General features: G+C 36.5%; 1 protein-coding gene across 1 annotated transcript in view; it reads left to right on the forward strand.

Annotated features, from left to right (window-relative positions):
• Positions 1–316: 316 nt before the first annotated feature.
• Positions 317–25,757, forward strand: part of PAXIP1 (PAX interacting protein 1) — a 29,832-nt gene continuing 4,391 nt past the window's right edge. Inside the window, exons 1-16 of the mRNA XM_026843510.1 lie at positions 317–346; positions 777–911; positions 2,850–2,893; positions 7,452–7,515; positions 8,377–8,490; positions 12,247–12,891; positions 15,741–16,473; positions 17,302–17,396; positions 18,363–18,458; positions 18,797–18,934; positions 20,209–20,330; positions 20,891–21,075; positions 21,211–21,254; positions 23,773–23,840; positions 24,238–24,340; positions 25,194–25,362. Of these exons, the coding sequence (XP_026699311.1) occupies positions 317–346; positions 777–911; positions 2,850–2,893; positions 7,452–7,515; positions 8,377–8,490; positions 12,247–12,891; positions 15,741–16,473; positions 17,302–17,396; positions 18,363–18,458; positions 18,797–18,934; positions 20,209–20,330; positions 20,891–21,075; positions 21,211–21,254; positions 23,773–23,840; positions 24,238–24,340; positions 25,194–25,362 (2,785 nt within the window). The remainder of the gene's footprint in view (positions 347–776; positions 912–2,849; positions 2,894–7,451; positions 7,516–8,376; positions 8,491–12,246; positions 12,892–15,740; positions 16,474–17,301; positions 17,397–18,362; positions 18,459–18,796; positions 18,935–20,208; positions 20,331–20,890; positions 21,076–21,210; positions 21,255–23,772; positions 23,841–24,237; positions 24,341–25,193; positions 25,363–25,757) is intronic.

Here is a 25,757-nt window from a genome sequence, read left to right on the forward strand (position 1 = left end):
TTCTCAAGGCAGTGCTTGCAACTTTTTTTTTTGCTTGCAGATCCTTCTAATACTGAGGGGGTATTAGACATGTTCTTTCCTCAGCTCTTCTGTCTGGCTGCACTGTTTTGGAGCAGCTGGATGGCTTTTCCAAACTTAATCATATGCTCTGGGATGAGGTATATTGATTGGATCTGGAAACATTGGAACCAAATGCATTTGGTGAAAATGGAATTCTTATCTATTAAATGAACATTTACAGAAGATGCATGAACTTTCCTCCCCCTATCCAAGTAAATAACTGGCCAAATCTGGAAGAATTCCTATGAAGACTGCAATGTACAGTTACGATGTTACCTTTTCTAAGGTAATTATTGGGCTAACTTTTTTAAACTTCAGGCTCATCTCTTAAAGATATTCAAATGCTTCCAAAGGTACCATAGACAAACACTGAGAAGAAGGGTTTTCTTACCCTGCCTGAGAGAAAATTGTTTTGAGATTTTTTTGAGGAATATGTGTTTTGACATTTTCCAGATTTCAGGCCCAGCCTGAATTATTTTGGAGAGTAAATATTTAACTTGAATTATTAAAATATAGCAGAGATGTAAACCATTGGCAGTCAGGTTTTAAATGGGATTAATCTGCCAACTTCAAAAAGAGTGCTAGCCACTTACAGGAGGACAACCAAGACAGGTCATATTCGTTCCTCTCGTGTTAGTGTGTTCTTGTGTTAACGTTATTTTCAAATAAAAGATGCTAAAAATTGTTGACTTCTTCCTCTTCTCTTTTGGGTTTAGGTTATTCAGCTTCTGAAAGCTGGGAAAGCAAAGGAAGTTTCTTACAATGCACTGGCTTCACATATTATTTCAGAAGATGGGGACAATCCAGAAGTTGGAGAATCTCGTGAAGTTTTTGATCTCCCTGTGGTAAAGGTGATGACTCATCCATGATATTGATCAAGTACTGGCATGGATACTTCAGTGTTAGAACAGAAAACATTCCTGTTAGGATGATGACCAAATAAAACATACTTTAAAAAATATTTTATTCTTGTTACACCAACTTTTACCCTGACTGACAGACTTGTATTACAATTCTCTCCTTTCTTGCATTGCTCTGTATCTGTCAGTGGTTTGGATTTTTTGTTGTCCTCTGTTTTGTTTTTTTCCAGATTCTTCCTTCTGTCATCTGAGATGGTGTCCTATTAGCTGTACTTTAGAAATGTTTCTGATGGGAAGGTTCTTGCAAGCTTCTGGTGATGGAAAACCTCAATTTAGAATAAGAGTAGACTGCCGAGGGTTTTTTTAAATGCATATAATTGGCAAGATGCGAAATTATTTTGTTGATTCTGCGTATGTGTACTACGCTAATTTTAAAGAATAGGAACTTGTAGAAAAACAGATTTTTTTTTTTTCCCTCTTGATTTTAGTTTTTCAAGATTGTGGGGTTTTGGTGGTTTGGTTTTTATTTTTTTTTCCTTACTCATACCGGAATTACCGGTACTTTGTTACTATCTTGCAATACTGTCTTATGTTTTCCAGTGCAAGATTCTGGGCTTCATGTTTGAAAATGTGAACTTGTCACTCTGCAAGTCATGAGAGTAATTAGAAGAAAAAGCACCTGTTATTTCACTGCCAATACCTTTGGATACCCGATTTTTTTTTTTTTTTCATATAATTGCTGGTAGCAGTAGAGAATTTGGATAGTTTGTCATGAGTTTACCTGACACTGTAGAAGTAAGTATGAATTAATTTCAGAAAATGAAAGGTGTTTAGCTGGAGACCTTATAGTGGGTATGCTGTTTAATTTTTAATTCCTTTTTCTGAAGTGTTCTATGGCATAACTTTCATCTTACATGACTGCTGCCATTCTCATGTGAAGGAAGGACATCAGCATCGTAACAGTGCTTTCTGCTTTGTAATGCCATTTACTTAAATAATTTTCTAACTGCTGCTAGCTAAACTTTTTCATTTGCCAAATGAGAGCAAGTCTTTCAGTAATGCCACTTAGTTTGACCTGAAAACATCACAGCATGTTCTGTAATCAGGAAGATTGGATTCAGTATTAAGGGAATGGAAGTCAGAGGCAAAGGTAGCTTGTTGCAAAGAATAAGGAAGAGAAAGGAGGAGAATCGCCCATTTGTTTTTGCAGAGGTCTGAGGAGTTACGCATTCAATGTTTTTTTTGGGTGGGTTTTTTATGCCTTCTAAGGGAAAGAGAATAGCAGGAATTGGGCACCATAAACATTGTTACTACGATATTTTTTGTTTGTGTTTGAGGAGAAGCAATTTCATAATGTGATGCCACTCTTTTCCCTTCTTCCTTACATGCTGTATTGGGACCACTGTCCTAAATCTCTTCCGTTATTCACCACTTCCCTTTATCCCTTTGAGCCCTTCTGTCCCAGAATACTGTCAGTTAGGGGCCATCACCTGTGTGCTTAGCATCTAGCATTGCTTATGTGTTTCGAAACTTCTTTCTGGGTGAGGTTATGGTTCCTGACTCCTTGGTGATGAGTGTAAGATAGGAATTTCTGTGGGTTTTTTTTGTTTATTTCAGAGCAGGGAAAACTGAAAAAAGGGAGAGGATGAATAAATACTGTAAATGGTTTTCCTGACACAGTAGAAGGAAGAGAGAAAGGGGTCTTGATTCCATATCGCTGTATAGCCTTTGAGCGGTCTTTATATTAACTCTTACAATTAAATCAAAAGGTTTATTTGTAAAGACCTAAGTAAAATGTCTGTGAAACACTTAGACTTTCAAAGCTGGGGGATATATTTTGAAACTAGCTATATTACAATCTTGGAAGATAATTCATACTTCATACATGCAGACCACGGTTTTTAATGTCTTGTGGTTTTTGTTTTTCAGCCTTCCTGGGTGATCTTGTCTGTTCGCTGTGGAGCTCTTCTGCCGTATCCTTTAAGTTAAAATTTGAATCAATTCTATAGGAAGCATGTTAAAATAGGTACCACTGAGGGATTAAAGACTGTTTCAAGTACATACAGCTTACATTTTTTAAATGACAGGATGTGTTTTGCCTGCAAAGATTGCAGCGTGCTTGGAGCTTCTTTGTCTTACTTGAGTTTTCTTGTCCTTCTGGCTATTTTGGATGCATAATAGGCACTTGCAAGAAAACTGTCATCAAATGGACTCAAAACATTTTAGCTGGAAGTTGATAATTAACTGTGAGGGTCCAGGAAAATTGCTTGAGTGCAGTAAGGGGGTAAATGATGGTTCAGAGTAGAAGAGCCTGATCTGCCTTTTCTAGAAGCAGAATTAAATAAGAGATAAATACAGAATAACTTGTATCAACACTGTAATATAAATAACACTTTATATACAGATAGTGTTAGTATTCCCATTTTTGGGATAGTCTGTCCTTGCCTTTGGTAGACCCTTGTTGTTTGTGCTTGGCTAGATCTACAGTTCTGAACTTGTTAGGAACATATATTGCATATAGATGCCATATTCCTTCCTTTTCTTGTCAGTTACTGTTTCATCTCTATTTGTGTTTGCCTCAGTTTTTTCTTTGGATCACAGGAATGGTGACAATGGCTGTTATTATAGAGAAAAATGCATTTTTTCTCAGACAATTCACAGTAAAGATTCTGTATATAGAAAAGCTGAAGCAGAGCAATACGTTTCAGTTACAGATACAAGCGGATGGTTGCCACAAAGAATGCCAGGCCTAGGAAGGTATGCTGTCAGGCACAAGATCTCATTTTGGAATGAGGTTAGCAGGTGAATGTGTCTATAATGGAAAACAAGAGGTGGTAGATGCAGTAATCCAGGTTTTTGTAATAGGAAATCTGGTCTTAATGTGCTTCATTGGTTCAGAATTCATGTTTTATACCTGGTATTTCAAGGTATGTGCCTTTGCATCTTGCTGTGTCTTGACTATTAGGATAGGATTCAGCAGTTAGTGTGAAACACTTGCCATAACCATGGATAGTCTTCTCACCAAAGCAGAAGAAATCTTTTCCTGAAAGACTTGGCTTCCAGATGGAAAAAATGCACCAAACGTTACATGGCAAAACTCAGATTAGCAGAGCTACTCCTGTATTAAAAATAAGTTGATTATTGTGATGTGATCTAGGCTGATGATTTTTGTCTTTTGCATCTGGGAATAATAAATGTGTTCATCATCCTTTCATCATCAGGATGGGAGCGTACAGTTGCTTATGTCACACATCTGTAAACCTTTTCCCTGTTCCTGAGGACTAGTTGAAAAAAATTAAAAAAATAGCTTGGTATTAGCTAAATTTTCAGGCTTAAGGAACCTAGCATTGCATTGTTAGTGTTGTTCCTTCCACGAAGAAGTTCCACTATTAGAAAATTGGTCTTCTGTCTGAAACTAGGGATTTTGAAGAGGGTACTCTTTTAAGAGCTGCTGTTATTACACAACCAGAAGAAAATCAACAGATAAAACCACTGAGTGATGCAGTCCATCACTAAATTGTAGCAATAAATGTAGGAATATAGCCCTCAAGGGCTGTTGCTTAGGAAGTCTTTATTGTGGCTATATAGGAATGGCCAAATGAAAAGACCAGGTCTCAGTAGTATCATGTTCTTGAGTTGCGTGGAAGAAGGAAGTTTGGTACACCTGTCAGCAATAAACGTGTCCTTGGACCTTTGACTTTATTCTTTCTAGCACTTCGTGTCCTTAGAACCTGCTGGTTTTAGATTTTATTCTGAGCTTTATAGTGTTCCTTAAAATTGATTGTTAAGACTTAACTTTGTTCTGTTTCAGTCTCTTTATGACTTCTAGTGCGGTGACATTCAGCCTTTCATTAGGGTTTTAGTTACTACCATAATGAAAAAAATACAGTAGTTAACAGGAATTAGTTTACAGTTGATTGATTTTGGACCCTGTTTAGGTAGAGGTTTGAGATTCTACATTTTTGTATTATGTTTTAATTTTGAGTTTTAATGCCCAAAGTGGTCATTGAATTTCTGAAGAAACAAGTCCTAGAAACATATTTTGTCAGTGATGTATGGATCTAGTAAGAGCCTTAAAGATTTTATGTTGGTTTAACCAAATGTTGGTTTAACCAGTATGTATTTGATGGACATTTGCCTGTCAGTTGTTAAAGCATAATAATTTTTCCTGTTTCTTATAAATACATTTTAATATTCCACTGAGAAAGTTGTTTTCACTGGGGGGAACTTCAGAAGGCAGAGTGTTCTGTTCCATGTGAACTGTTGTCTGCAAAATGTGACTAACCTGCAGTTGAAGTGAAGTGACAGAAAAATTAATCTGGAAGCAGCCTTTGTGAAGAAGGAAAGACAGTTTTGTATATTATAACCTCAGTTATAATGCTGTAAAGAGGGCTGGTGTTTTCTTTCTTAATTTCTCTTGATGGCAGCAAAATAAAGTGAGGAGGATTTATTTTTTCATGGTCTTGTACAGATGAAAGAGGACCAGAACACTTCTGAATTTTGGTTGCGGGGAGGGAAAAAAGTGAGTTTTGTTGCATTCCCTCTTTTTTGTTTTCCAGACCCACTTGCAACGTTATTGTTGTGATCCTTCTAACTGTTATAAGAGGGTCTGTTTCACTTCTATTCTTTAGAGAGTGCAAGCTGCAGTCAGACTGATAGACCTATTAAAAGTTAAATACTGAGCTGTTCCTGCTTTATGTGCTAGGAGCAGATGTTAAGGCAGGGAGTAGACAACTGTACACATTTGAAAGATCCAGTACTGAAGCTCTATCTTAGATGATGTACTGAGCAACACAGTGAAATTTAGGATGTTCATCAGACTTGAACTTCTTGGAGTATTCTGGATAATGACAGTAATCTATTCTTAAATTTTAAAGTGCTCTGGGCTTTGTTGTCAGATTGCTGTGTGTTGTCTCTTCTGGGTCACAAAATTTAAGTACTGCTGGTGCATCCGTCAACAGCACAGGGAAGGCAATTTTATTTAATTTCCAAAATCTCAGTGTGTACTTGTACCGCAGTATACATCTGTTTCTGTAGTCATTTTTACCAACAAGATATGCATGTATCTTCAAGACAAAATTGTATGAAAGTGTAGAAAAGGGAGGGAAGTTACAGAAGTCAGATGGTCCGTCTGTCTTTCTCAGGTCACTTCTGTCAAACCATTCTCTCCTGTTTCACAAGGCCCCTCCCATATTGAAGATTTCATAGTCTCAGCAGTCAGTTTACAGTGCATCACTATTGTGTTAGAGTTTAACCCCATTACTGTGCTTCAGTCTAACCCTGTTTTGATTTATGTGAGCCACTCTGAAAAGAGAGAACAAATTAGTTCTCTTTTCATTTGGCAGCCTTTACAGGATTTGAAGATGTGTCATCTTAGCTTCTTAAACATACCCATTCTGGTCTTTCAGTTTCCTCTTTTAAGTCGTATTTACTAGGTCTGTAAAAATTCTCACTGCTCTTTTTCACATACTGTTTCATTTATCTATCTCTTTCATGCATTTGAAAACAAATATGCATTGCTACCAGAGATCTTGTTGAACTTTGAAAGCATGGTAGAAAACTTCCTCTTAGTTTCAGGCTGTGCTTCTGTTTCTACATCCCAGTGTGGTTTTTTTTTTCTCCATTTGTAATCTCACAGTAGCTCCTAGATTTCCTCCCCATATATGTTGTCTAGCCAACTTCCAATGCAGAGTTATGCCTTAGGAGGAAAATATCAACTGTAGAAGATCTGATACTTGCTTATACTGACTTGCCTCTTTGGTTTGTTGTTTTTCTTGATATATGAGCTTGTCCCTTGACATCTTTGTTGTGATTTTCATGGACTTTATAACCAGGAAACTTTTTCTACTTTTCTGGTCTTTGAGAAATTGCAAAGGGCAGGTTAGGTTCTAAAAGAAATCTTAAGAAATTTTCAACCAAAACCTCTTTCTTTCTTTCTTTCTTTCTTTGGCTCTGCTTTTATTTCTCGCTGGTTTTAAATGAAGTCGTCTACAAGATTGCCATCTTTTTTAATAAGTGCAGAAAAGGCACTTTGACTTTCTCACAGGTGTCTGCTATTAGCTTTCATTTTAGAAAAACACACTTTTCTTGGTCTGTCGTGTTTTATCGAATTTTTTCAGTTGTGCATCATAATACTTTGATATTGTGACTGTAGCAAAAACTTCTTCAGATTCTCCTGTATTTTTAAGCATGGAAGATAAGCACTTGATAATGGAAGAAAGCTCTTGATAATGACTGGACTCCTGTAAACTAAGCACCCTGAGATGGGCCTAGGGAGATGTTCTGGGAAAAGGCAAGTTTATAATGTTATCCACATCGGTCCTAATATTAGAGGTTTCCTGATCCAGTTTGTGACTCAGTTTTTTCTTGATGCATACAACTTGAATTGGAAACAGACAATATGCTTTTAAAGATAAAAGTTTCTGAATCATAAAATACTTGATAATATCTGAGAATTACTATGCACACTATTTAATTTTCTTCTAATGTCCCTCAGGAAACTCTTTTGCATCCTTGACACCTGCTTTCCAGTGTAAATGGCTTTTCTCCAGAATCATGTCAGATCTTTTTTGGAGTCACTGCTTGTCTCTCTCAGGTAAGAAGTGAGCCATATTTTAGTCTACTCTAATATACAATACATGTGCAATGCTTTGCTTTTTTGAGGAGCGATACCAGTTTTTCTGTTGTATTATGACTTTTTTTCTGTATGTTAGGTGAGTTATCACCCAATACAGTTTTTCACTGAAAATGAGGGCATGAACTGTGAACGTTCAATCAGTGATTCATCTTATATTCAGCTGTATGGTGATTTTAAAGTGCAGAGTGCACTAGACTATAAAGTCTTTGGTCCTATTCTTCTGTTTCTGCATTAATACAATACTCAGTCAACACGTTTTACCTACTTCTGCACTGAAACCTTAACAAGGGTGCCAAAGAGTAAAGTAAGTGGAAAGATGGTGGTTCAAATTAATTCTTCCTGTAAGACTGTCACTAACTGAATGGTAGTGGCTTAAATACATGTGACTTTCTTGACAGGGGAGGGGGACATTGCTGTGACATAAATTGTTAGAAATAAATGTTTCATGTGTTTACACAGGCTATTAATTTGGTCTACTTGTTAAGATTCTGTTTAATGAATTTAAACAGGTTGTCTAAGATAATTGTTTGATGGGTAATTTTTTTTCTCTTGTGGAAAGTGATACATTAGTGTTGAGTTTTATAGGAGTGAAGGATGTTTTTCTCTGTGCAGGTTAAAAATGATTGCTTAATGTCTTTTCTTGTTGCATGTCTCTGTCACCCTTTTTTCTCCTTAACTTTCGTTGTAATTTGGTATTTAAAAGTGATAGGTAATACTTTAGCCAGACTTGTAAATGGTATGTCATGGATTGTACTAAAATTCTTTAAGCAGAAGGCAGCTGGTTGCATGGAACTAAAAGGCTTATTTACTTCCTTTCAGGTTTCATCTGAAGACCGAAGTACGCTGTGGGCTTTGATTACTTTTTATGGAGGGAATTGCCAGCTGAGCCTCAATAATAAGTGTACTCATTTGATTGTGCCTGAGCCAAAGGGGGTAAGAGTTTATTACATGTACAATTCTTGTTGTAGCTCTCATTTGCTTTTGAATAATCAGAAATTTTCCATCTCTCTGAAGTTAGGATTCTTAAGACTGTTTGTTAGTCTAAACCAGCTCAATTCAACACAATTACGCATTGCAGCTATTCAGTTCGTATTTATTTTCTGCATGGCTTTAAGTCTGTTTAATTCAAAAGATGTCCAGTTTCATATTGATATTTGTATTTCTGGTTGAATAAAGCATTTTATTCTTTATTCCGTTTGTCTTAACCTAATTTTGATATCTTATAATCATTTGTGATTGTGATTTGTAAATCTATAGATTCAGAATCAGTGAAGAAAAATGAAGGACAGGATTGTAAAGTGCCCTTCAATGTTATGAGGGAGAAAGGAATAAAGAGAGCAGAAGGAGGAACAGGGGTTTTGTTGTTTTTATTTTTCTAAAAGAAAACTCTTAAAGAGAGATGATAGGATAAACAGTACACAGTATTCCTACTCAGCTGCTCATAAAGCAGTCATACCTCGAATCACTCCCATTGTAGCATCATAGCATATCTCCAGTTGGAAGGGGACCCGTAAGGATCATTGAGTCCAACTCTGTCCTCCTCTCAGGACTACCTAAGACTGAACCATGTGACTAAGAGCATCGTACAGATGCTCTTTGAACTCTGACAGGCTTGGGCCTGTGACCACTTCCCTGGGGAGCCTGTTCCAGGAACTGACCACCCTCTCAGTGAGGAACCTTTTCCTAATGTCCAATCTGGACTTCCCCTGATGCAGCTTCATGTCCTGTCACTGGTCATAAAAGGAGAGGAGATCGGCACCTCCCCTTCAGCTGCCTGCCTGGAGGAAGCTGTAGTCTGTGATGAGGTCACCCCTCAGCCTTCTCTTCTCCAAGGTGAACAAACCAAATGACCTTTTGCCATCTTGGTTGTTCTCTTCTGGACGCACTCAAATAGTTTGATGTCCTCGGCTAAACTGAGGCTCCCAAAACTGTCCACAGTACTTGAGGTGGAGCTGTACTAATGCAGCATAGAGTGCAACAATCATCTTCCTTGACTGGTTAGCTGTGCTGCGCTTGACATGCCCCAGGACATGGTTGTTGCTTCTGGCTGCCAGGGCACACTGTTAACTCATATTCAACTTAACATCAACCCAGGTTTCTTTCTGCAGGGCTGCTCTCCAGCCTCTTGTCCCCCCGGTTTGTACACATAACCAGGATTACCCCATCCCAGGTGCAGAATCTATCACGTGCTTTTATTAAATTTCATACAGTTGATGGTTGCGCAGCTCTATCCAAATCTCTCTGAAACGCCTCTCTACCCTCAAGATGGTCCACAGCTCTTCCTAAGTTAGTGTCACCATTTGAGTTCCGACTCCCATGTAGGAAGCTAAATGTTGCTGTCTTTATGGAAATGGAGAAACGGAATCAGAAAGATCAGGTAACTGGCTAAAGAGAGCGTTAAGCACAACAGAATAGCCTCCTCTACTAAAATGCTGGTAATGCTTTGGTTGTAATAGTTCACTGAATCTTCATGAAGTGTTCAGGTACTCCTCCTGAAGAAGAAATATATTTGTAATTGATTTAGTGTGTTTTTTCAGAGACTGAAAATACTTAAAATAACTGAAGCTCACTTAAAAATGATTGCCTGGATGCTTTTAGTTGACATGGTTGATAGAGCAAGTTCTTGGTTTTGTTTTTTGTCATTTAATAACATAAGCATGTTTCCATCACCTTTTTTTTATTTTATTTTTTTTTAAATTTGAAATCAGTGGGAGAGGTCACACAGTTTAGTTATTTGAATGTGAGTAACTCCAAAATCAGGTTCTATATACTAGCTCCTTACATAAACCATGAAACTTTGTCAAGTTTCTGATGTTCTATACAAATTGAGTATATTTTCCTGCCAATGACTCCTCTCATATTTTGGAGTTAATGTAAGCTATCTAATGCTAAGATAGAGAAAAACACATGACTAGTAGGGCGTCAATAGCCTTATGTATGCAATACAAAGAAAAGTGCCTTAGAATAAAACATGGGCTGGCATTGGAGAAGAGGAGGTGCAGGCATGAGAAATGCTTGCTTTTTCTTCCCTGTTTCATTTAAAACTACAAGGACCTTTGTAGGTTTGGGGGTGGTGGTGTTGGTGGTGTTGGTTTTTGGGGTTTGTAAGTACATGATCTTCTGTGGAAGATTCAGAAGGGTGTACCGAACGTCCCCCTAGTTGCGTCCTCCGTCACAACAGAATGTAATGCTTGGACAAAGAGCTTTGCTACCTAACATGGTGTTTTTAAGAGGCAGTGTTATACTTTTAAGAAATGTTGTCTTAAATCATGAGCTTTTCAGAGCAAAGGATGTTGTCTTGAGCTTACCAGTCAAGAAACAGAGAGAAAACACATTAGCATTTCATATCTGTAAGATAAAATATCTATCTTGTTTAATTTACATTAGCATTAAATGGGAACAGTTTTATAAGATGATTATTTAAAATGCTTTAGTCCTGCTGATCTGACATACTACTACAAGGGAATCTGCAGCAGTTTGTAATGAGAACAGTTTTGACACTAGTAAAAACTTAAATGATTGCTTTGACTAGACACAAGATGATAAAACAAGATTCTTCATTCTTTGTGGTGAGAATTATTAAAACTCATATCTGCAAATAAATGTGGTTTCATCTGTAATCTCTTTATTGTGTATGAATGACAGTTTCATTGTAGGAAATAACTCTAGAGAATCATTAAATTAAATTAATTTCCTCTGAGTGTGCTAGTTGTTAATTTATATTGTTTGACATACAAAGAAAATCCCAGTTCAATCACTTCTAAATATTAGATCCTGAAATTAGTTTCAAATCTTCTAAAGAAAGTTTTCTCTTTTTTTTTTTTCCCCGTTGTCTTGATATTTGTGAGGGGTTTCCATGAAAGAGGATGTTTGAATAAATAGAGCACTGTTTCTGTGTCTATTTCTGTTTCTTAGGAAAGGAATCAGTGAAGTTTTACTGTTTGTATATATCTTAAAATGATGGAATGATAAGGAGGGAGGGATAAAGTGTTCTACTTCGTCAACTTTGTAACCTCGCATTGAAATGGATTTAGCTAATATCTGGACAGAAGAGTAACTTTCAAGTTGAGGGCAATATTACAGTTTGCGGCTTCTGAGAAGGTATATGGGAAATAGTCAACTGCGTTCTGATTTGTATTCCAGCTGAAATGCTTTTTTTCAGTGATCACCTTGTAAATATGTCTCTTGCGAAATTCTGATTTTTCCCTAAATTCTTTTTCGTGGTAGTGTTTTTTTTTTTTCTTTAGTGAAGAAAAAGTAAGTATAAACTGTATTTAGACTCACCTTAATGTCTACCTAAAAAATGAGCTGCATCTTAGTATTGACTGTGATGTTCCCAGCACCTGGAGTTCTGAAAGCTTTTCTGGAACCAAATTTCATTATTTTTGAATCCTTTGGTGATTGGGTTTGAGAAGAATTTGGGGAGTGGTGTTTTTGCAAGGGAAGACAATCTTCTGCAGTTGTGTCTTCTGAGTCCTTTGTATTGTAAATGTGGAGGGTTTTATTTTAATCTCTTGGAACTTGTGGTTATGCACAGTAGTGTAGTTTGTTTGTCCTGTTGGTTCTGGGAGAGATCACTTTCTGTTACTGGACACCACTTGTGATCTGCCTCTCCATGCTCTAGCCTTACCCTCAAATAAGTTATTTTGGATTTTTTGTCTTTCAATAAGGTCTTATTTTTTTCCCTAGGAAAAATATGAATGTGCTTGTAAACGGGACAGCATTAAAATTGTGACACCAGACTGGGTACTGGATTCTGTAGCTGATAAGACTAAAAAAGAAGAGACTCCTTACCATCCTCGTTTAATTATATACGAGGAGGAAGAGGAGGAGGAGGAGGAGGAAGAAGAAGAAGCAGAAAACGAAGAACAAGATTCTCAAAATGAAGCTAGTACCGATGAAAAATTATCGAGCCCAGCATCTTCTCGAGAAGGATCACCGTTGGGTGATCAAGTTTTTTCACCAAAATCTACTACTGCTGATAAGGCAAAAGGGGAACTGATGTTTGATGATTCTTCAGATTCCTCTCCAGAAAAGCAAGAAAGGAATTTGAATTGGACACCAGCTGAAGTCCCACAGGCATCTGCAGCAAAGCGTAGGTTGCCTCAAGGGAAAGACTCTGGGTTAATAAATTTATGTGCCAATGTCCCACCAGTGCCAGGTAACATTTTGCCTCCAGATATGAGAGGCAATCTAATGGCTTCAGTACAAGGTGCCCAAAGTTCTGATCGACAGGAAATGATGACTACGTGGAGTCCAGCCATGCGGACATTAAGGAATATTACTAATAGTGCTGATATTCAGCAGATTAATAGACCATCAAATGTAGCACATGTAAGTGTTGGATTTTTCATTTATAAGATATTGGACGTTTTCTTAGGAACTATCATATCCAAGAACTTCAGTTTCCTTTTATTGTTCTATAAATGTTACAGAGGATTAGAAAAGTTCCCTGTATCAGAAGTTGTGGCCAAATTAGTAACCTTCCCGTAATAAGTAACTTCATTCCTAGCAGGTTCACGGAAGTAAGAATGCATCCGGAAAAAATGTTTGGGAGAGTAAAGCTGTGTTTTTAACTATAGCATGGTTTAGAGTTTCACTACTGATTTCTTGTTCAGAGAAAAAAAAAAAATCATTATTTCAGAATTCTTTGACTAGTTCAGGAAACCTGATTTCATACCCTTCAAGCTTTTCCTTCAGTGCAAGGAATTATTTGTGCTATAAACACATAAAACTGAAATTGATTGTTCTCACAATAGGTTCAGTTCTATACTGTGTTGTTCTGCTGGTCATCATTAAGTTGTTACATAGTATAGTCAGGATTATGATGGAGAAGTCCTAACTTAAAAGTTCTTATGCCACTCGTACAGTTGAAATAATTGCAGCTTTTGTATTTAATTTATTTTTAGAAGAAGATAAAAAGTGAGTGAGCATGCACTGAAATAACTTGCAGCATTGAAATTCTTAGATGTTAATGGGAAGGAAACATGAGAAACGTAGGTGCTGGTAAATGTTAAACATACCTTTTACTTAAATAATTGCACTGGTGCATTTATTTGGATGTTCATATGATGGTAAAACTTTCAAAGGTGCCTGAATAATATAGAAGCTTACAGCTAGCACTTAAAACACAAAAAGTCGAGTCACTCAGAAATATTGGTTCTTTGTTGTCTATATGACTTCTGAATATGAAATAGAAATACAGGCTTCATTTTAGAACTGAGTCTTAGATTCCTCCTGTTGATGCCTTGAATTGTTTAAGGACTGAGACTTCTGGGTAAGGACTGAGCAGAACTGCCAACATCCTGGTCAGTTGACCAGTGCTGGTAAGTTGGCTGATGCTTTCATGTCTGAACACCACATCTTCTACAGCCCAGCCATTGGATTATCAAATACTATTTAGTGGTGTCCCTGTGTATGTATTCTTCTTAAGTAATATTTATAGAGCTACAGGGCAGTTGATGGTACCATTCTTCAGCTAGACTTTGTTTTTCAAAAGTCTGTTAGAGACTTGACTGTGGTGTGCAAGGACTGTTCTCAGGTACTCTATCAGGCTGCTGTGTAGGCTGTTGTGCTAGCTCCATGTGGAGAAAAGCTTTGCATTTTAGACTTGTGAATCTGCTCTTCCTAGAGGGAGGAATGCCAATTCTACTTTTTTGCTTATAACTTCCCTCTTGCTAGATTAAATTGCATTTCGTATCCTGCTTGGGTACAAGTCTTGGGTGGATTCCACATCTTGGTGCACAATCTTGGAAAGTTAGTGTTTACTTTGAACCTCCAATTTCTGCTGAATGGCAAGATCTGTAATAATATGGCATTTTGCAGATACAAAGGTACTTTCTGAATATAGCACTAGGATACTTTTGAAAGTTTTATCCCTTTATTTTGAAATATGTGTCCTGAAGCTTCTGTAAGTTGGACTTTTGGGACTCTTTTTTTTGTGGAGAGCAGCAGGAAGCTATCTCCTCATACTGAGCCATGGAAACATTCTTTTTGTGTATATTTAGTTATTGAATGTTTATACTGTGGTGTTGTCTAGACATTAGTGATGAGTAATGCATTGATAATTGTGGTTGTAAATGTATGCTATACCAACAGTATCAAAATTGCTTAGATGAAACCTGAGATGTTTTGATTGTAAAAAACACTTGAGCTGCTTCTGATGAAGAGTTGATGGACATCTCATTGAGAGGATACAGTTTTAATTGGCGTTGTGTTGTAGTGATGTGCTTTGATTACTTACTCTGTCTCTCACACACACATCACTGGAGTTTACACCGTATGTGATGAAATAGTGTGGGTGCAGGAAACAATCTTCACAGGATTCACCAAAACTGATTTCACAGTTAAAACACTGGATGGCAAATCTAGAGTTTCCTATTGCTCCTTCTAATTTTTAATAGGTAGTTTATAGTAAAATTCTTCAGTAAATATGTAGAACTCATCATAATCTGTTAGGAATTTGCCTCATTTTCCCTTTTCTGATGCTTTAAAAACTTTCTTGCTAACTTGTGTCTGCTTAGTGTGAAATGGTTTTTTCTTTAATAAGTTCTGCATCTAAAAATGAAATTGAACTCCAGGTTACTTTGACACTCTGTAGAACCCTAAAATCCATTGTTCTTAGGTACAGGTGGTTAGGGTTTTTCTCCCCAAGAAACTATTAGTGCTCAGCTCATCGATGTTTTTCTTTGTATTTTGGGATTCAATTTCAAAAAATAGAGCTAAATATTCCTGAGTTGGTTCAAAAGAAAGTGAGGTTGTATTAAGTTACCATGTTTCAAACAGCACTGATTAGTAAAGGCAGTATTAGCAATTAAGTTAAATAAACTTTGAACTTAATGAGCCAACAGGAGTGTAAAATTAGTATTACAGTTGAGTGAGTTGATCAGTGTAATTGTTAATAGTCATAATGCTATTGGAGATACCATCAATAATACAGGGATAGGTTTTAATCTTAAATTTTGCTAAAATGTGCATTGCCTTAGGAGCCGTGTACCTCCATGCTTTTCTATGTGTAAGTCCTGTGTTTTCATTTTGCTATTAACAGTTAAAGACTTTTGTTTAGCTCACAATATATTTAAGCATAGGGTTCTTTTGAGAATTGTATTTTCCCAGTAGTTCTTTAAATATTTTTAAAACTGAATGACAACAAAAAGGTCACAAAACTAATCTTTGTTTTCTAGATATTACAATCACTTTCAGCACCTACAAAAGGTTTAGAACAACAAGTAAATCATAGCCAACAGGCACATCCAAATGCGGTGCTGTTTAGTCAAGTGAAATTAACACCAGAGACACATTTATTACAGCAGTCACATCAAGCACAGCAGCAACAGCACCATCCTCTTTTACACCTTCAACCTCAGCAACTTATGCAGCTACAACAACAGCAGCAGCAGCAGCAGCAACCCCAGATATCCCAGCAGTCTTTCCAACAGCAACAGCCTCATCAGTTTTCACAACAGCAACAGCAAGTTCATCAGCAGCACCAGTTTGCACAACAGCAGCTTCAGTTTCCACAGCAGCAGTTACACGCTCAACAGCAGCTACACCGACCTCAGCAACAGCTCCAGTTCCAACAGCAGCATGCTTTGCAACAGCAACTTCATCAGTTGCAGCAACAGCAGCTACAACAGCAACAATTGCAGCAGTTGCAGCAACAGAATCTGCAACAGCAACAGCTGCAACATCAGCAGCAGCAAATGCAGCAGCAGCAGCAGTTACAGCAGCAGCACTTACAACGATTACACCAACAGCATCAGCAACAGCAAATGCAGAATCAGGCAACACAACACTTAACTCAGACATCTCAAACACTACAGCATCAAGTTGCAGCCCAGCAGCCACAACACCACCAGCAGCAACAGCAACAACTGCAACAGCAGCCACTTTTTGGACATGATCCAGCAGTGGAGAGTTAGTAATTATTGCCTTCTGATCCTGGAAAAAAAGTGGCTAATGACATAATGTGGGTTAGAATAGAAAAAAAAATAATGCTGTATTTACGGTATGGGATTGTTAGACTAAGAAATGCCATTCATGGCTCAGGACCTGTATTACTAATTTTTAGGCAAACAGATTTAAATCATAACTAATGATCACTGTAACTAGTGATACAGAAATCTGAAAACCAGGAGAGCGCTGACGTGGTTCTCTTTTCAAATATATGCTTTATACCACTAGCATATAAATTATGAGAATAGTGTTCTCTATGAATAGTATACTTTTTTTTTTTTTTTCTTTGGATGGGGGGAAGGGGAAAGCTTTCAGACAGCATAACAACTGGAAAGACATCTTAAATTTTGGAAATACTAGTAAATTAATGAGGATTCAGTATCAGGTAGAAGGTTCCCATGCCCTGCTTTGAATTCTGTCCATGCTAGTAGAATTGAAAGCTCTTTGATTGTTTTGACTGTTCATAACTGATTTGTATAAAAGAGTAAGTTGTCTTACATTTTCCTTTCAGTGCCCCTTCCTTCTGCCCCTTTAGCCCTCTTCCTCCAGGAAGAAACCCACCCAGAACAGAAAAACCCCAAACAACCTGGGCTCAACTCTGTCTTTAGATGTGGCTGTCAGCTTTGCAGTTTTGGATCTTGCTTTTCTCAAGAAAGATTTACTTCAGAATTGAATGATGGTTATAACCTGGTGATAGGAAAGATTAGTGTAGCAAATATGTTCTGAGATGAACTCTTCAGACTTGTAAGTATTTAATTTTTTGTTCTTTTATGTGCCAAACTATTCCAGTTCCAGAAGAGTATTTCCTACTGGGCTGTGTCTTTGCAATTGCTGATTACCCAGAACAGATGTCTGATAAACAGCTGTTAGCGACCTGGAAACGGGTAAGATTCTGCTGTATTTTTAAAAAACTGTGATAGAATAATGTCATAGTAACTAAATTCAGAAAGAAATCATTGGAAGTATTTTAGCACTGTTCACTTTTCTTTAGGTATCCTTTTGTGTAATGTTTGTGTTACAATCTAAAAACCGTTATTCAACTGCAGCTGACCAGAAAAAGTAATAAAAATGCTTTAGATGTGCAGCCTGGTTGAATTAGGTCTTTAGTCGTAACATTAGCTAAATAAGTTATAGCCTTAAGTATTTCCTGACTATTTATGCTTTTAATCACACAGTTGTAGTGCAGCAAATGTAATACAGCATTACTATCTATCTTTAACTTGATGTATAAAAAGACTTTTTTCATATGATCTTGGCATTTAGTAGCCTGTGAGCTATCCACCTGAGTGAATAAGATGGAGGAATAGAGTGTTTCTATTTTTTGCCAACTTCTATTTTTCAGAAAAATCTGATTGTATCCTTTCCTAAATGAGAGGACTTTGATGTTCTTCAGAAACTTCTGATGGATTTTATAGTTGAATTTTCCCTACAATTTTGCATAATCAAGTAAGCTGTTGACATTTTTAACAGCACTTGTGTTTATTGCTGAGATAGAATTGAATAATTCATGAAAAATTGTTCGATAGTTAGTCTGCAAAAATAAAAAATGTGAGAAGGGTTATTTTTGTTTATATATCTTTATTTGGGTATTTTTAATTGATTCTAAAAAATAGACTTTTTGTAGCTCACTGAAAAGGTGCATATTTAATTTTGTTTTCACATTTTTTTTTTTTCAGAAATGTTCTTAAGCTAGGTATCAAACCTTTCTTGGGGGGGTAACTCTTCAGTGAAATGGTACTAATGGTGGCAAGTGTCCTAAAGAGTAGGCTTTCATATCAGACTGTTTGTTTCTTAGGGTAATTTAAAAATTGTTACATATATTAGAAGTTCTGGGTTTGTTCTCTTACCAGATCATTCAAGCACATGGTGGGACAGTGGACCCTACCCTTACAAGCAGGTGTACACATCTTCTCTGTGAAAGCCAAGTCAGTAACATGTATGCTCAGGTAAGCAAACTAGTGCCGTGTATTCATGCGTGCTTTCGTTTTGTTACTGGAAAGGTCAGGCTTTACAGTATGTATGTACTTCATGCTTAGATTGCAAATATAAAATTAAAGTTTTTCATTATGTGCTTTTTTATGATTTTTGGTTTATGGTGTAACAAACTCTTATAATGCATGTAGTGAGTAGATTTATTCCAGAGAACACTAAAAAAGATGCTTTGAGAAGGAGAATCCTGAAAAAAATAGAGAAAAACAAATGAAATTGAAGCTTTGTATCGTAGAAAAAAGTTTAAATAAGATGTATTTTGGTTTCTAAAAGCAGTTTATGGATGTATTCATAGGCTTTAAGAGAAAGGAAGAGATGTATTACAGCACATTGGCTGAACTCAATCTTGAAAAAGAAGAAAATGGTACCACCTCATCGAGCTCTTCATTTTCCAGTGGCATTTCCACCAGGAGGAAAGCCATGCTCTCAACATGTAAGATGAAAAAGCTTATTTCTAAAGAATGCTTGCTTCATTGCATGAGCAGTATTAAGATATAGCTAGAAAGTGCTTACTCAAAGCAAAATGCACATTTTGTTTGTCTTGGAAGAAAAGTTTCTGTTAATCTTAAGGTTCTGTGTTGATGTGGTGCATAATAGTGGGTGATTCAGAGTGTTTTGCAAGTCTTACCAAGTTCTGAGTGCTGAGGTGCAAAGATTGCCTGAGTTATACATAGGCATAGTATTCCTATGTCATAGCAAGATGACAGGAATCCAAGCTGTGTAGTTTTTTACTAACAGCACATCTAACAGTATATAACCCAACATTTTGAGGGGATTTTTTGAGGGTTTTTTCTGGGTCAATACCTGGCAAATACCACAAAAGAAAGCCTGTGCTGTTAATCAGGGAATAGGAGGTCACACTTCCAGTGGCCTGTGCAATGAGGAGCACTGGGAAAGTTGAGTTTTCTGGGGTTCAGAGATAAACTTGCAGTTGAATTGAATGCATCTTGAAATGCACTGTGCAGTATAAAACAAGATGCCAAAGTATGTCTTGGCATTGTGTTTCTTTGTGCTGGATGCAGACATACACCCTTGCTACTAGCCTGTTCTAAAAGACATAAAAAGAAATACAGATTTGGGAAAACCAGAATATAACAATATGCGTGTGAGCACAGTGATTAGTAATAAATGTAATATGTAATGTAATAAACATCATTTATTATGCCTTTTCCTGGGGAGAATGGCAAAAATGAAAACTTGGCAAAAATAAGGGTAAGAATGGAAGAAGTAGAATTACAGTTCACCACCTGTAATCAGTTGGCACAGGTTTTGTGGCTGGAGATTTTTAAAAGTAGAGTAGGGCAAGTAGGTTTAAGCATTTTTCTGTTTCCTGAATATAAACAGCGGCAGAAGAAAGGTGAGATGTGGGTGAAAACTAGCTGTGAGTTCTTTCATAGTAAAACTGCAGTCTTTGTAAATGAGAAAAGGCTGACCAGAAGAATGAAAATGGTTCTTCCTGAGTCAGAACTAGTGCTAGAAACCTAAAAATTTTATGTATAAACAAATCACTTCTAAATTGTATTGCTATGTACCCTACAAGCCATGTTTTAATTAAGTGCCTATATGCCGTGGTCATAATACTGTATATTTCGATGTAAATTAGTTAGTAACAGAAGTAGTTAGTAACAGAAAAATACTTTCAATGGGAATATTTTGTAAGTACCATCTATGTTCAGTTATTTGTTAACTGTCTCTTTCTGTCTGCAGATAATCTCTGTGACAGGATTTGTTGATAGTGACAGAGATGACCTCAAACTAATGGCCTACCTAGCAGGTGCCAAATACACAGGCTATCTGTGTCGCAGCAATACAGTTCTCATCTGTAAAGAGTAAGTGGTTTATCTCTGCAGTACTCACATTCTCAGTTGCCTATTGCTTTTCTTAATGTGAGGTGCTAGTTACATCTCATTATAAGAACGTCAATTTTAATCAATTTTTGCAATTTGATAGCAACAAACTTACTGATGACTTTCTTGAACTAATCTACTGCACACTGTTGCATGATAAATTTTGCCTTCTGAAGACAGGCAAAAGAAAAGTAATTTTTACTTCCACTGTTCTACATTCTTTTATAAGGGGTGCAAATACATCATCTACAAGTAAAATAACTTTTTTTTTTAAAAAAAGAATTATTTTAAAACATTGGGGGAGGGAAAATTAAGTTAAATCTGGGTCTAACTCGATTCCATTTGGGACAGATATTCTCCCCTAATTGACTTTACTAACACATAAAGCAAAAGTATTTTTTCAGAGGATGTACTTCGTCATGGTTGAAATAGATAATAGGCAAACACAGAAATAAGGGTATTTTCGGTTTATTATTAGAAATTGCTATTTTATCTATTTTACTGAAATACCTTACTTTTTTTCTTCATCTCTGAACAATAAGGCCCAGTGGCTTGAAGTATGAGAAGGCTAAAGAGTGGAGAATACCATGTGTAAATGCACAGTGGCTCTGTGACATTCTGCTAGGAAATTTTGAAGCTTTACGGCAGATACAACACAGTCGGTATACAGTATTCAGTCTTCAAGATCCACTTTCTCCTAGTCAACATCTAGTTCTAAACCTTCTTGGTAAGAGTTTTGGTCCCAAAGTTCTGTGTTCTGCAGCACTTCATATATGTACCCACTGAATGAATAGAAGCATGTATCTTCTGTTATAAATAACTTTGCAGTGGTTTAATTTTTCTTTTGTTTTTAATTTTCTAGATGCTTGGAGAGTCCCATTAAAGGTATCACCAGAACTTCTAATGGTATGTGGAATTATTACAAATATAAAGCTATTTTTATAAGATTACTCTTCAGTGTTTTTGATGTGTGAGCAGCATGCCAGAGAGACTTAACACAGACCTGTACTGAACCTCCTGACTGTACTTCCTGCTAGCGTTCTCTCTGCTCTGAGAAATCTGAGAAACCATGTTTTGTAGAACTAAGAACTTCCACATGATACACAAAATCAGATTACTTTTGAGACATCTTGGGCTAATGTTTCAGTCTTCAATTTTTACATCAGACCTTTAGAAAGGGCTTAGTATTTTTTTGAGTCAGTACATGAAATCAGGCCACATAAGGATTTTAAGGCAGAGCACCAAAAATCCTTAAGAATTTTGTTAAATATTGACTAAATTTTAAATAGAATAGATAATGTAAATTAAGGGTGGAACTACTTTATATCATCTCTTTGAAATAGCCTAACAACTAAAACCATGGGTATATATACCATATATTTTATAATTTTAAAATATATCTTGCTTTAAAAAGTGTAGTTGATAACCCTGGAAATAACAACAGTGTAGATGAACAACAGTAAGGACATGAAGAAGGTACCTTAAAAATACAAAACATTTAGTTCTTACCATGTAGTGTATTCTGTGAAACATGCGAACATGAGACAGGTGTAAGAGCTGAGGTGGAAACTGCAACTTATTTTCTGAACTGTTTCCTTGTTTTGAATATGTAGAAAAATTTTCAGGTTTTATATTATAAATTCTCTTCCCATTTCACATTTACACGATAACTATTTTCACAGTGTCTGTCCTGATGAAAGTAAATCCCAATTTGAGATAGTGAGCTTTCAGTTCATTTGTACAACAGATGACTTGTCAGATAACATTTTATATTGCACAAAAACATTTTGCCATACCACTTTTGTTCTGGATCACTCAGTCATTTTGTATCCTCTTCAGAAAAGAGGAGCTTAGTAAGTGTGATAGCTTAATTTGAACTAATACTTTAAATAGAGTTTGGCGCAGTGTTTGTTGTTTAGAAGAAGCCACTACTGTATCACTGGTCATAAGTTTGAAACCTTCTTATAGACCCCTGTGGAAGTGTTTTGTGGGCCCATAGTAAACTAATTTTAGGAAATTAAGTACCTTCAAAAATTTGTGTGGCAAAATGAAAAATCCTTGAAGATACTCACTATGCACTATTAATATTTAAAATAGCCTTTAACTATTTCAGTTTTGAGTTTGTTACCATCACCCTTTGTGTTCACGCTGCAGTTGAGTTCATCTTAGAATTGGGAATGTGCCGCTTTTGTGTGACTTAAACCAGGTGACGGCCCATGTTTTGTCTTATGTAGCAAATGAAGAGAACTTAGAGGTCAGAAGGCCTAATTTAGTACCTCCCTTTCTGTATTTACTGTATGGGGACCCTTCTTGCCCATGTGAAGTGAGAGTCTTGTAACTTAACGTTGAAAGGGACTTCTGAAGGTAATCTGTCCAGCTCCCCTCAGGATGCCCACGTATGAAGAATGTGATTTGGTAATAGAAAATGCCAGGCATGTGGAAGTGTCAGACAAGGTATTTCACTGCCTTCACAGTAGGCATTTCTGTTTGTCTTTGGATTTAAAATATGGTGTCCTCTTTTGAGGACAGCTGTCTGTCAGATGGTGTTGATGCCATCTATGTTTTGCATTTTCATAGTTGAAATGTCTGTCAGAAAGTGAGTGCCTGCGCTTTTCTTTCAGCTGCTCTTACCAGTGATTGCCTAGCATAAAAATGCATGTCCCTGAGAATAGGGAACAAACCCCTGTGGCCTGTTCCTCCCAAATGACCGTCCTCACAGCGAGGCTGAAATAATGCTGCCTGTCGTTCTGGTCATGTGCCTCTAGTATTCGTCATTAAATTTCAGGTGTAGATTTGAAGGTTAAAAATTAATAGATGTCACATGCCTCCTGCAAGCGAGAGCTGTTGTTTCAAGTTAGTTAGGCCAGGGAGAGCCTAAAAGCTACATTTCTCTACCCCTGGGGAAATGCTGTGGTGGCCGACCTGGTTCTGGGGAGGCAGGAATGTCTATCCAGTGAGTACCATAGCATCCTATGGAGCATCTGTTTAGGTAGTTAGGGAACTTAAGTGTTTAAAACACAGCTGCCAGTATTTTCTGTTGATATTTAAGCACCTGGAATAATATTATAGCCTTCATGTATTTAACAAATGGATGGGTTTTTCAGTCTCTCATTTAATTTTTTGGGATTTCCATTGATGATTATCAACTTTATTTAAAGAAAAAAGTCCCACAGTATTTTATTTGGTGTACACTTAAATAGTTACAGAACTTTGTGGAGAAGCTGTGGTTAATGCTGAGCTTTGCTCACATCAGTTGTGTAAGCATTAGGTGCACCAGTATGCATTCAGTAGTGTGTCTTTCTCATTTGTGTTTTACTTTTCTTTGATATAGTCTCAAAAGATCAGTGTATAGTTTTCCTATTTCAGAATAAATTTTGTTTCCCTGGTCAAATCAGATATAAACATGTAGATGATCTGATTTCAGGGTGTGAGGTTGCCTTTGAAACCAAAGCAAAATGAATCCAGTCTTCAGCCATCTTCCAAAAGAGCAAGGTAAGAATAGTGAGCAATCTGTGTCATAATCCTTAATTTACTTTTCCACAGAAGTGTCAGCTGGCCATCAGTCTGGTTTCATCCTTTGCCCTGCTAATTGAAATAACTATCAACGGTTTTTTGCATATTGCCAGCTACTCAACTGGCAGGAGTAAAGTAGTGACTAAAGAGTGAAGTAGTAAGAGGACTGGGAGAAAACAAACAGGAGAAAATGTCCTGTTCTCAGCCTAGTAATTTTTTCTTCAAAATAAGAGTGATTGTGCCTAGTTCTCATTCATCTGGGTAATTCAGCTGGTAAAAGTTGCAAGAGTGTGCTTGTCTATTTTTAAAACAAAACAAAACAAAGCAAACTTCAGGCCAAAGCTTCTCATTCTGCTGTATTTCATATATTTTGTAGGATTGAAGACCTACCACCACCTACTAAAAAACTCACCCCAGAATTGACACCAATGGTACTCTTCACAGGATTTGAACCTATGCAAGTTCAACAGTACATTAAGGTGACTTTCATGCTTATCTCTTATGAACTACATTGAAACATCTGTTAACTTTTTTCTTGATGTTGAATTTTTCCTATCTAAGACTTGATTAGCATATTTCTAATGGATAAAACCCCATACTTACTGGAGCTCAGATTAGAATATAATTTTTGTGAAATTAGTTTTATTTGGTGACTGTTCTGCTTCAGATAATTGTGCTTTTGTGGTACTTGTTTTTTCTTTATATATGATTGTTTTAAAAGGCAAGAAGGCCCTTCTACATTTGTTTTTAAATGAGAAAACTTCATGACCAATTTTAGGTGAGAAAAGTAGTAATGGTTGTACTGGATAAGACCCAGGATTTTTCTAGTTTAGTTGCTGTCTGTAATCCCAAAAGAAAAAAGGGATAGTTGCTCAGTATCGTCAAAAATACATGTGGAAATGGTGTATTTAAAGAATACGTGTTTTTCATGAGATGTTTTTCTCTTCAAAGAAAAGACTAGTAAATCGAGTTTACTGCAGCTGCAGTGTACGTTCCATAGAAAAGAGAAAAATTACTAATCTGCCTACTTAAATTTCGTGTCCTATAGTTATTTCCTTGCTTTAAAAAAAACAACCCAAAAAACTGCAGAAGCAGAATGTAGCTTTCAGTCTTGGCAGATGAAATTTGTGTCTGGAAGTACCTGGATTTTCAATGGCTTTAAATTCTGTCCTTTAATCATCTTTAGTAAAGGAATGACTGTAACACAGAAATCTCCTATATTTACTGTTTCATTAGGATCTTTAGATTTATTTGATGGTGATGATTCTTCATTTTTTCCTCCAGTTTTTAGAGGACTACTCCATTCTGATTTGTGTTTTGTACAACTTTCAGAAACTCTATATCCTTGGAGGTGAAGTAGCAGAATCTGCCCAGAAATGTACCCATCTAATTGCCAGTAAAGTGACCCGAACTGTCAAGTTCCTGACAGCAATTTCTGTAGTCAAGCACATAGTCACTCCAGAGTGGTTAGAAGAATGTTTCAAATGCCAGAAGTTTGTTGGTAAGTTAAACTAGTATCACCTTCTGTAATAAACTTAAGGTTCATTGATTCAAGTATGGGAAGATAGAATGCAAGTTGAAATACACTTTGTTGTTCTGACTTCTGACTTTAGTGTCTCTTGACAGTTTTCTAAAGAGTTCAGTTTTGAAAGCAGAGATTTTAAGTCTACAGAAAATTGTACTAGCATAGTTCATAACTGATGTTATGTTTAAGCAATTACACTAGCAGCTAGTTTTTATTTCACTTGAGGTAGAAGGTTATGTTGGAATTGTTAAATAAAGCTGTCACAAGAACAAATCACTTTTTTTTTTTTTTTGAGTGCTCTTTCAACAGAGCATTTTGTTTAAATTTTCATTTGATTTAATACAGTTTTTTTCCATTAAATGGAAATAATA

The sequence above is a fragment of the Athene cunicularia genome (genome assembly GCF_003259725.1).
Source record: "Athene cunicularia isolate RWA chromosome 2 unlocalized genomic scaffold, athCun1 chr2_part1, whole genome shotgun sequence".
In the NCBI taxonomy this organism is placed as follows: Eukaryota; Metazoa; Chordata; class Aves; order Strigiformes; family Strigidae; genus Athene; species Athene cunicularia.